General features: G+C 32.7%; 2 protein-coding genes and 1 long non-coding RNA gene across 5 annotated transcripts; 1 reads left to right on the top strand and 2 right to left on the bottom strand.

The window, feature by feature from the left end:
• The first annotated feature begins 867 nt into the window (after positions 1–867).
• Positions 868–2,650, top strand: LOC131844115 (uncharacterized). Its single transcript, XR_009357569.1, has 3 exons — positions 868–1,636; positions 1,732–1,898; positions 2,185–2,650. It is a non-coding gene; the product is annotated as an uncharacterized LOC131844115 (long non-coding RNA).
• A 524-nt stretch (positions 2,651–3,174) lies between these two features.
• On the bottom strand, positions 3,175–5,256 carry LOC131844107 (N-terminal Xaa-Pro-Lys N-methyltransferase 1-B-like). The gene is made up of 2 exons (XM_059192891.1): positions 4,551–5,256; positions 3,175–4,193 (listed from the first exon to the last, which is right to left on the bottom strand). Exons 1-2 carry the CDS (start codon positions 4,991–4,993, stop codon positions 3,929–3,931), a joined length of 708 nt encoding a protein of 235 aa, XP_059048874.1. The 5' UTR covers positions 4,994–5,256; the 3' UTR covers positions 3,175–3,928.
• A 4,476-nt stretch (positions 5,257–9,732) lies between these two features.
• Positions 9,733–12,474, bottom strand: LOC131844103 (WD repeat-containing protein 55 homolog). 3 transcript variants are annotated; one of them, XM_059192884.1, is made up of 5 exons: positions 12,345–12,474; positions 11,591–11,958; positions 11,026–11,143; positions 10,723–10,891; positions 9,733–10,504 (listed from the first exon to the last, which is right to left on the bottom strand). In XM_059192884.1, exons 1-5 carry the CDS (start codon positions 12,427–12,429, stop codon positions 10,006–10,008), a joined length of 1,239 nt encoding a protein of 412 aa, XP_059048867.1. In that variant the 5' UTR covers positions 12,430–12,474; the 3' UTR covers positions 9,733–10,005. The 3 variants fall into 3 exon arrangements, with proteins under 3 accessions (XP_059048867.1, XP_059048869.1, XP_059048868.1); XM_059192886.1 differs by having other exon boundaries at positions 12,266–12,439; XM_059192885.1 differs by having other exon boundaries at positions 12,271–12,439.
• Positions 12,475–12,575: the final 101 nt, after the last annotated feature.

The raw sequence follows: 12,575 nt of genomic DNA, 5'->3' as shown, positions 1-12,575 counted from the left end.
ATTTCGAATACTTCAGTGAAGGTCACACTGTAATTACGGCGGACAAAAATGTGATCAAGGCAGTAGGCAAAGGATCAGTTTGTATTGAGGCCGATGTGAGATCGACTTTGAGAGATGTTTGGTATGTTCCTCAGATAAGTAGAAATCTGTTTTCTATATTATCGACACAAGATAGGAATCCAGGTAGCGTGTTTGAATCACGGGTCACTACTTGTACTATGAAAATAGGAGGAATGATTACCGTGACAGGAAATAGGGAGAGGTATGGAGGATTATATATGTTAGTAAATTTGGTACAGAAAGTTGATATATTGCAACTTTATCACGAACGTTTTGGTCATCAAAATAAAAGACATATAAGAAGTCTGATAGATAGAGAGTTGGGAATAAAAACAAAAGATAGTAAAGAATTATGCGAAAGTTGTATCTTTGGAAAATCTCACAGACAAAAGTTTGGTGTACGAGATAAAGCTACGAAACCTGGAGAACGCATATATTCGGATGTTTGTGGGCCTAAAAGTTTCCTAAAAGATTTAATGGGAAAATTTAAAATCACAACGAAGTCAGTATCCTACTTTCTCGGTATAGAGATAATAACCAGAGAAGACGACATAAAAATTCATCAGAAGTGTTATGTGAACAAAGTTCTTCGACGGTTTGGGATGGACAGCTTCAGACCGGTGCATACACCAATTGTTAGAGACATGTCTCAAAACCGGGATAAGGTCGATATGAGTAATATGTTGTTGAACTATAGACATATTGTTGGAGCCTTAGCATATCTCATGGTTGGAACGAGACCTGACATTGCATTTGCTGTTAGTGTCGTCTCAAGAAATTGGGAAATTCCAACTGAAGACGATTGTGTAAAGCTGAAACGGATTCTGCGTTATCTACAACATACGCAAGATATGGTTATTTTGTATCAAAAGGACTATAAAAAGGGCATCATAGAGTGTTATAGTGATGCTGACCATGGAGGAGACGTTGGTACTGGAAGGTCAACTTCTGGAGTACTGTGCATTTTTGCTGGTGGTGCTGTATCTTGGATGAGTCAAAGACAAGCAAGTGTTGCAATTTCAACCACTGAAGCAGAAATAGTTGCGGCCAGTGAAGCAGCTCGAGAATGCATTTGGCTAACTAGGATACTAAGCGAACTTACTGAAATACAGTATCCTCCTGTATTACAAGTGGACAATGAAGCCGCGGTGAGACTAGCGGAAAATCCTGAGTTTCACAAGAGAACAAAACATATTCTCATCAGGCACTTCTTTGTTCGAGAACTTGTGACAAAAGGTGATCTCATGGTTCAGAAAATTAGCAGTGAGTGGCAGCTTGCGGATATTTTTACTAAAGCTTTATCAAAGCCAAGGTTAGAGAAGATTAGTAAGCTGCTAGGATTACACATCGAGAGAAGATGTTAAGAACCTCCTTGGTTCAATGGCAGGCGATATGCATTCTAGCAGCGCTTGTCAATGTAAAATAAAAAAAAGAAAATAATATTTTTTTATGACAGTCTTATATACTATGAACATTGACTGAACTTGCTGACTAATATTAACTAGTGTAGGTATCCAAAATCCTAGTCCTGGTTTTCTTTAACACTGATAACTGATCCCGGCGTTGCTTAATACTGGTGAGTGCTACTATCAATTTCCTATATTAAAATGTTGTTCTAGACGTCCATGAATATATTTGTAAATAGGCTTAATACTGAAAGAAATGCTTTAGGTCCTTGTTGAATATCTTCCGAGAGTCCCACAACCATTAGTTAGCGTCTGATGGATGACTGTGATGATAAAGGCAAAAGCATAGGCGGGCGGGGTGGCATTTTTCAGCTATTGCCTGTTTCAAAAAATGTGAAGAAAGCGCACCTGAGTAACACCTGAGTGACAATAGTAAGTAAGCACTGTTTTACTATATTTGTAATTTATTTGAGACTAGCTAGCACTAGATTAGCTTCAAGCTATAAAAATCATATTTACAGACAACCAGACTTCTCATATCAGAAGAGGTAGAAAAAAAGAGGAGCAAATGAATAGTTTAAATTTAATAATCATATATGTATATTGTCTATGTTCTAGATTTAAACAGAAATACAATATTTTGATTACATATTAATAGACATTAATAATTATGTCAGACCTAATGAAATCTTAGTAAGATAAATCATTTTAATTGCAGATTAGCAACAACGACGTCAGTTAATTTACTTTCAATATTAAATTGTTTAGAAAACGGATTATCTGCTCAATGTGCGTTTTATAGAAGTTATATTCACAAATCGTCATTGGACGATGTAAACAAAGGCTATGGAATAAAATATGAAAGAAAATAGGAGTATTGAAAATTGTGGCTTGTTCATTGATAACACAAATCCGTAGTATTTAGGTGCAACATCTGTTGGTATTTCAGACATGATTGTAGAAAGGAAGTGTCCGTAATGAAAATGAAATGAAGTGATTCAACGAAATAAGGTTCAATTTTAAGCGGGTATATAATAATCTAAATAAAATCTGATTGACATATTCAAGTAAAAGAGCAAATGCACATTCATAGCAAATACAATGATGTATATATATATATATAATTATAATTTTGGATATGGTACAGAGACAAAATAAAAATATAATTTATTGAAAATGTATCATACATTTTTGCACATAAGTAAAGGAACCAAAATTGCTAAATTTGTACTAAATACATGAGGAGTTATAGTACCTTAGTCCTTTATACAGTACTTTTAAATACTACCAACGATGATAAAAATAACTACCTGCTTGTGACTATTGATTTGACCAATACACATGGGCGTAGCCAGCCATGGGGACATGGTAGGGCAGCTGTCTAAAATATTATGTAACTAGCAAACTATACCTGCAGTCTTAACCCGATTAATACCAGGCAGCCTACCCAGGCACACGGTGGCTACGCCCATGCCAATACACACAGCATAAATAGTAGCAAAACATGACTAAAGTTTGAAACTGTGAAAATAATATTAAAATTAATAACTAAAAAAACATAAAAATTTGCTAATAATCACAATATATGAAATCAATTGATATTAGGAGACAAAAAATTAGTTATTAAATAAAATTAAATAATAACAATTATCACAGACTAGCTTAGTAAATAAATATGAGTTACCAAAAAATTTTATTACTGATGATGATTAGATAATCTTATTAATTTAGGTGAATATAATGTGGATCTATTTATCTTACTGACAGAATAATGTATCTGTAATACATATTCTATACAAAAACCTGTAGCATGTTAGCTGTCTCATGTGCTAATAGTGCTGATAATGTACCTACAATGAATTCATGCGAGAATAAGGTATAAATGTGGGCTGTATTCTATGAGACTACCTATTGCAACAAGTAATAAATAATTGTTGTCCAGAATCGCCACACACAGTATTCTAAAATAGGTAGTCAAATAAAAACAATGTTAAGTACACAACTCTAGTAATTGCATTATGAAACTGTCTGTGTGTTCTAAAGTTTTTATATTTTGTTGAATGATTGCAAAAATAGTTAACTTAGGTATAGTAAACATAATACTACATGTTTTTCCCTACTCTCAATCACTGATATGGAATAAAAATAACTCCCATTTATAATTTTAATATTTTAATTTATACTGTGACATGCCAAAAAATAGCATAATGTTTTTTGGTTTATAGTCATTAGTTTATATGGTGTAGAAAAAATGCAAAAACGAAACAGTTAACAATTGCCTTTTTATATAGAATTTTGATCACCTGTATTAAGTAAAAATTTTTAAATATATGAAGCCTTTTTCTCGGACATCTCTGAAACTGGATTCGGTACTTCACATCAAGGACACAATAAGTTGAAACTCATTATTTGTTTTTAATGAACACATCAAAAAATCTAATTATTGTGTGCAAGAAAACTACTTAGTTTTCTAATTTCACATGATTTTTAGATTTTAATTCTTCTATGTTATTAGGCACTAGAGCAAACATATATACTGGATATATGCCATTTGGAAAATTTGTTTGTTTACATTGTTTGATACGTTTTAAATTAGCTATTTTAAATATTTTTATAAATTGTATTAATGATCTTGTTACAGATGAATCTTTATCATCTCTTTCTAATTCACCAGATGACGTGACATTTTCTTTCACTACAATAATGCCATTTTGAGTTAAGGCATTTCTGAAACAAAATTAATTAAAATTAATAAATATATACACAATTTTTAGATATTATGAACATAATTGGGTAGTACACTTCTGATTGACTTGTATTACAGACCATGAAAATGCTCTCTTTGGTTACATCAATTTGAGAATGGTTTGTCAAATTATTAAATATAGTTATAATACATATACATACATTTCATACACATAATTTAATTAATGTAATTAATACAAAAACAATATTACAGGACAACAAAATTTTTTTAAACATCAATTTATTACATATATAATCTTCATAAGTTCAATTAATGAGGCCGGAATAAGATTTCTATGAGACACCATGAATAACGAAGTGAAAGCAATTATAAAATACCTGCAATATTTAAGAAAAGATACCAAATCTTCGTCAGTCAAATGTCCTAGTACCCATTGATTCCATATAATATCATATTTTTTATCAGGCTTGAACTCTTGTAGTCCTACATTGTATAAATTGCCCAATTTAATTCTCTCTTCGCCAACAAATTCAGTGATCGTATTCAAGAATTTTTCATCAGGTTCTATTACATCCACAGATTGGAAATAAGGGAGAAGCAAATGTTTCGTTATTCTCCCGATTCCGGCTCCACAATCAAGTGCTATGTTTGATGCCGGTGGGTCTTTCAATGAAAATAACGATTTTAGAAATAATTTTGATCCAGCGATATCTAAATCAGATATAAATCCAAAACCTCCAAGTACGCCGTCAATAGTAGCAGGTATATCTGCCCAATATTCCAAAGCTTTGCCATATGATAAATCGTTTTGTTGGGTCATTATTATAAAAATACAACGGGCTATGCTGTCAGACGAGATAATTTTGAATTCTATAAGTAATTCAATGGCACCGATTATGCTTACGCTAGGTACTTCAAAAATTCATCTGTGCACATTGTGCTTTGGTTAATAAATTATTATTTATCTAAATTAAATATAAATGTAATGTAAAATAACAAAGTACGAAACTATAATGATCAGTCAATGAAGAATAAATCTTTGGTAGATTACCATAGCTATACAGAAATATTGATATAAATTATAAATGCTCTAGATTCTAAGGAGAGTTTGTTAATTGTCATCACTTCTTAACAGTAGGGATGTTCAATATATATCGATGTCAGCAAATATTAATATTTTGACAGTAATGTCTAATCGATAACAGATCGATGTTAAGTCCTCGATAAAAACGACAAATAAACGAGACGCAACAGTAATGACCAAAAAAATAAGAATAGAAACTATAAAGAAGTATGAATAAAGTATCTTGACAATTTTTTTCTAGTTTAGAACGAAAAATAAATCGCGATCTATTGTGGCACTATCAGATTATGACGGTTAACTACGGTAAATGCTAGATTGTGCTATAAGGCCTCGCCACCCTTTTGCGCGATTATGATTAGTATTAGAGCAAGAGCCCACGACGGCCAGACACGTCATATTAATAAACGTGAAAGTTCTTGTATGTGTCCCCAACACAGGTAAGAACGATCCCCAGACATGAAACCTGGATCGTGGTTGCTTTGGTAGGTAACAGGTAACAAAGGTGTAAAAAAATTCATATCAAATTCGTTATTTTAAGAAACTCCACATTTTCATATATTGTTCGTAGCATTATTATAACTTGCGCTGCTCATTGCCAGACAATTAGTGTGGTTCCAACCCCCCGTCGGACCCCCCTAAACTATACTATTTTATAAATAAACTTACGTCATTTTAATAAAGCTGAACTTTATATATATTATTGAGAGAACTATTAAACTGAGTTTCCTAAATTGCTAGACAGTTTTCTTGGTTCCTTATCCTTGGTTCATTAGGAAACTCAGTTATATATCGAGTATAAGTAAATAGATACAAAGTCTCTTAACACGTCGTGGTTTAACTCTACTTTATTTACTGCACAAGACATACAAATATCGAAACGATAACAGGTAGGTAGATAGTATCTCTATAGTTTACAATGGGACTGAACTGGAACTTATGAGTAAAGTAAATATACCAAGAGGTTCAAATCCACTGTCCTGCAGTTACTGTAATTTTAACCGGATAACCGATTTTTTTAAATGATGATGGTGCATGGTGCACCTGCCTACGCTGGCGAGGCACCATAGGAGGATGATAAAATGAACATGATAGCCCAAGAGCCCACGACTGCCAGACATACGTCATTTTAATAAACGTGAAAGTTCTTGTATGTGTGTCCCCAACACAGGTAAGAACGATCCCCAAATATGAAACCTGGATCGTGGTTCCTTTGGCAGGTACCAGGTAACAAAGGTGTAAAAAAAATCATACCAAATTCGTTATTTTAAGAAACTTCATATTTTCATATATTGTTCGTAGCACTATTATAACTTGCGCTGCTCAATGCCAGACACGTAGTGTGGTTCCAACCCCCCGCCGGACCCCCCTAAACTATACTATTTTAGAAATAAACTTACGTCATTTTAATAAAGCTGAAATTTATATATATTATTGAGAGTTCTCTCAAACTGAGTTTCCTAAATTGCCAGACAGTTTTCTTGGTTCCTTATCATACCAGACTCATTGAAACCGTATATTGGGTAACAACGGTGTATATTTCATATCAAATTCGTTATTTTAAGATGCTCCATTTTTTCACATATTGCTCGTAACAGTATTATAACTTGCTCTGCTCATTGCCAGACCCTTAGTGTGGTTCCAACCCCCCCCCGGACCCCCCTAAACTATACTATTTTAGAAATAAACTTACGTCATTTTAATAAAGCTGAAATTTATATATATTATTGAGAGTTCTCTCAAACTGAGTTTCCTAAATTGCCAGACAGTTTTCTTGGTTCCATACCAGACTCATTGACAACCGTATATTGGGTAACAACGGTGTATACAATTTCATATCAAATTCGTTATTTTAAGATGCTCCATTTTTTCACATATTGCTCGTAACAGTATTATAACTTGCTCTGCTCATTGCCAGACCCTTATTATAAATAAACTTACGTCATTTTAATAAAGCTGAAATTTATATATATTATTGAGAGTTCTCTCAAACTGAGTTTCCTAAATTGCCAGACAGTTTTCTTGGTTCCTTATCATACCAGACTCATTGAAACCTTATATTGGGTAACAACGGTGTATACAATTTCATATCAAATTCGTTATTTTAAGATGCTCCATTTTTTCACATATTGCTCGTAACAGTATTATAACTTGCTCTGCTCGTTGCCAGACCCTTAGTGTGTTTCCAACCCCCCGCCGGACCCCCCCAAACTATACTATTTTATAAATAAATTTACGTTATTTTAATAAAGCTGAACTTTATATATGTTATTGAGAGAATTATTAAACTGAGTTTCCTAAATTGCCAGACAGTTTTCTTGGTTCCTTATCATACCAGACTTATTGAAACCGTATATTGGGTAACAACGGTGTATACAATTTCATATCAAATTCGTTATTTTAAGATGCTCCATTTTTTCACATATTGCTCGTAACAGTATTATAACTTGCTCTGCTATTTTCCAGACCCTTAGTGTGTTTCCAACCCCCCGCCGGACCCCCCCAAACTATACTATTTTATAAATAAATTTACGTTATTTTAATAAAGCTGAACTTTATATATGTTATTGAGAGAATTATTAAACTGAGTTTCCTAAATTGCCAGACAGTTTTCTTGGTTCGACAACGATCAGAGCAAGTTATAATACTGTTACGAGCAATATGTGAAAAAATGGAGCATCTTAAAATAACGAATTCGGTATGAAATTGTATACACCGTTGTTACCCAATATACGGTTTCAATGAGTCTGGTAGGATAAGGAACCAAGAAAACTGTCTGGCAATTTAGGAAACTCAGTTTAATAGTTCTCTCAATAATATATATAAGGTTCAGCTTTATTAAAATGACGTAAGTTTATTTATAAAATAGTATAGTTTAGGGGGGTTCGGCGGGGGGTTGGAACCACACTAAGGGTCTGGCAACGAGCAGAGCTAGTTATAATACTGTTACGAGCAATATGTGAAAAAATGGAGCATCTTAAAATAACGAATTTGATATGAAATTGTATACACCGTTGTTACCCAATATACGGTTTCAATGAGTCTGGTAGGATAAAGAACCAAGAAAACTGTCTGGCAATTTAGGAAACTCAGTTTGAGAGAACTCTCAATAACATATATAAATTTCAGCTTTATTAAAATGACGTAAGTTTATTTATAAAATAGTATAGTTTAGGGGGTCCGGCGGGGGGTTGGAACCACACTAAGGGTCTGGCAATGAGCAGAGCAAGTTATAATACTGTTACGAGCAATATGTGAAAAAATGGAGCATCTTAAAATAACGAATTTGATATGAAATTGTATACACCGTTGTTTCCCAATATACGGTTTCAATGAGTCTGGTAGGATAAGGAACCAAGAAAACTGTCTGGCAATTTAGGAAACTCAGTTTGAGAGAACTCTCAATAATATATATAAATTACAGCTTTATTAAAATAACGTAAATTTGTTTATAAAATAGTATAGTTTGGGGGGGTCCGGCGGGGGGTTGGAACCACACTAAGGGTCTGGCAATGAGCAGAGCAAGTTATAATACTGTTACGAGCAATATGTGAAAAAATGGAGCATCTTAAAATAACGAATTTGATATGAAATTGTATACACCGTTGTTACCCAATATACGGTTTCAATGAGTCTGGTATGATAAGGAACCAAGAAAACTGTCTGGCAATTTAGGAAACTCAGTTTGAGAGAACTCTCAATAATATGTATAAATTTCAGCTTTATTAAAATGACGTAAGTTTATTTATAAAATAGTATAGTTTAGGGGGTCCGGCGGGGGGTTGGAACCACACTAAGGGTCTGGCAATGAGCAGAGCAAGTTATAATACTGTTACGAGCAATATGTGAAAAAATGGAGCATCTTAAAATAACGAATTTGATATGAAATTGTATACACCGTTGTTACCCAATATACGGTTTCAATGAGTCTGGTATGATAAGGAACCAAGAAAACTGTCTGGCAATTTAGGAAACTTAGTTTGAGAGAACTCTCAATAATATATATAAATTTCAGCTTTATTAAAATGACGTAAGTTTATTTCTAAAATAGTATAGTTTAGGGGGGTCCGGCGGGGGTTGGAACCACACTACGTGTCTGGCATTGAGCAGCGCAAGTTATAATAGTGCTACGAACAATATATGAAAATATGGAGTTTCTTAAAATAACGAATTTGGTATGATTTTTTTTACACCTTTGTTACCTGGTACCTGCCAAAGGAACCACGATCCAGGTTTCATATTTGGGGATCGTTCTTACCTGTGTTGGGGACACACATACAAGAACTTTCACGTTTATTAAAATGACGTATGTCTGGCAGTCGTGGGCTCTTGCTCTATGAGATCAGGTCTAACAATCCCCCCCCTCCCCGATAACAGATTTACTGCTAAATGAATAAAGGTCCATCTCGTTTTTATTCTATTAGAAGCTACCGCATTGAATGGGTTTAGGTTAATGAAACACTTTGTAATTACGAAAACATAACTCTTAATTAGTTATTTATATCGTTAATAATTGTTGTATATAATAATAATATCTGAGTACTATTCACATAGCGTAATCTGTTCCCAAGCTAATCAAAGTTTTTGTTATGCGCACTGCTCAACTGATATAAATATAGATACGGTTTTTATGTAATATATACATATTTACATAGAAAACGCAGACAGTCATAAATACAAATCTTTGTACCGTTCGAGGAATCGTGAGGCAGTGTGTTAAACTGCTAGAGCGTCAAATTAATTAAGACAATTTATACTAGTCCTGAAAAAAAATCTGATGCATTTTTTATACTACTTGATGGCAAATTGTTAATGAGGTCCTTCTTTTTATTTTGTTTGTGATTAACATTAATTATTTTATCAATAGATTCAAAATATGAGATGTTCCAAAATTTCACATCGTTATCATGTGAACTAGATGCAATGTATTGACCATCATGACTTATATCCATACATTCAACTGGTAACCGATGTTGGCCCACTATACCCAAATGGCGTTGGGGGAACATGTGTGTAGCTCTCAGCATTCCATCTTCCCCAGAAGTAACCACCACATTTTGAGTTATTGGTATCATGCATTCAATAGAATGCTTTTGTCCAATATATTCATCACTATGTAAACCAAACTCTTTCCAATTGAATAAATAAAGTTTTCCTTTTGATGATCCAACCAATAATTTTGTTTCGGATCGGAAAAGTCCCATACATGTTAATTCAGCATTATATTCTTCAGAAGTGCTATAAATTTTACTGAAACAATGTAATTAGTATTTTTAATATCTATTCACTTTAACAGCAATGTGTTACAATTATTTTTCTGATTTCTATTAACACCATCAGGGGAGTCAGAAGAAAATGGTACTTAAAATATAATTCATGTGCTCCAAAACCCGTCTGGTGGTGGCAGTTAATTGTTAATCCTAAATAAACTCTTTTTGTTTATATTATTCATTAGAATTACAAAATACCTTGCTTTTAAATCAATAGAGGTGAGCACACCATCGCCAGCTGCACAAACTAAATATTTCTGAACTTCATTACTAATCATATCAGAGACATAATCTTCACTAATTTTTAGACTGAATATAGGATCAGGTTTTCTTACATCCCATAATTTTACGATACCTCCATCATCACCTGTAACAGTAATAAATATTGTACATTATGTTTGTTTTAAAATGTGTTTTAATTGCATAAGGGTACATCCTTATACAATTATAAAATGTTTACATATATCTTTATATTTTAATTTTTGTCATAAAAAATTTTACCTGTAACAATTTTTCCCTCATCCAAACATTTTAAACTGTATACTGGTTCATCATGTGCATTTTCATAGCATGTCTTTAATTTTCCTGTTTCAACATCAGTTGCCATTATTACCTTGTCCTATAATTTGTGTTTATTGTTATTAACATGTGCAAAAGATATATATTGAAAGAAAAGAAAAATGCATGCATGCATGACATGTTATAACACTATGAAGGAAAAAGGTAACCTATACCAAATGAGTTTTGTAAAGTTTCAAGACAGTTAGAGTACACATATAACATATAGTAGCAAAGTAGAAATAATATATAGTCAAACTAGAATTACTATAAGTACTAAGCAATTTAAATTTTCTATGTGAATACAGAGTAGTTTCCAGAGGTAAACTTCATATTAAGTTGTCTGCATAGGTATCTAAGGGTAACAAGCAACTTGATTTAACCAAATTGCGTAAATTGAAATTTATGCATGATTTTTGTTAAATTAACTATTATTGAGTTTCTGAAAACTGAATTTAGAATGAAAGTAAAAGTAATGTAGGTGTGTGTATTACACTTAGAAACTCACTTTAGCTGTGCTGTATAGTGTGAGGCCATTGTTTTCAAACTCAACTTGCCGACAAGCTTTCAAATGTAACTCCAATGTATTTACAAGTTTGGTTTCATCATTGCTGTATTCATATAATAGTATGTCACCAACAATGTTAGCTATAGCTATTAAATTCTTAATGGGACTAAAGGAGATATCGACAATAAAATCTTCGGATGTAATGGTTGGTGGATGATCACGAGGTTTATTTTTCTCTGCTTTTATTGCTTTAACTACTTCGTCATCTTCATCTTCATCATCATCATCATCGCTCTCCTTATCCTGATTTGTACTTTCTTCTTTCACTATTGTTTCATTTAGATTGTCATTTTCATAATCCATACTATCTGAGGGAAATTATAAATAAATTTGTGTAATACAATAATAATAGTACAAGAGTACAGTAATAATATATTTAGACCTATGGTATATATAGGATGCGGTAATATGGTAACTATCCATACTAATATTACAAATACAAAAGTCTTTGTATTTTCATTATCTTTCCACTACCATATATGCAATTTAACATGAAGATTGATTGTATCTAAGGACATATCAAGTGTTACCTTCGCCATGACATTGATATTTGCCAATGCTCTGACTACTTTATTAGCAATAACAATTATTAATTAAATTACTAGTATTGCCTACTTAACTTCCTACAACGTACTTCCAATATGATATTGAATTTGCAGTGTCAAATATTAATTATTTTGTTGTGTATAAGTACCATTTTCTGACTCTTCATCGGTTTGATCACTAGTATCACTTTCATCGGAAGAATTTTTATCATAATCACGAAAATTAATAGGCATCTTTATTATTTGTCTGCAATATACGTATAAATATGATTGTTAATTCACAAGTACGAAATAATTTTCCTAATTTAGGTTAGGTTTATTTTATAAATTCATTTTACGGCCCTGGAATTAGTATAGATTAGATTCAGTGTTGCTAATTT

The sequence above is a fragment of the Achroia grisella genome, unplaced genomic scaffold (genome assembly GCF_030625045.1).
Source record: "Achroia grisella isolate CSIRO2021 unplaced genomic scaffold, CSIRO_AGI_Agris_v1 utg3972, whole genome shotgun sequence".
In the NCBI taxonomy this organism is placed as follows: Eukaryota; Metazoa; Arthropoda; class Insecta; order Lepidoptera; family Pyralidae; genus Achroia; species Achroia grisella.
The sequence above is the reverse complement of the archived record's forward strand: the minus strand, read 5'-3'. Positions and strand labels throughout refer to the sequence as shown.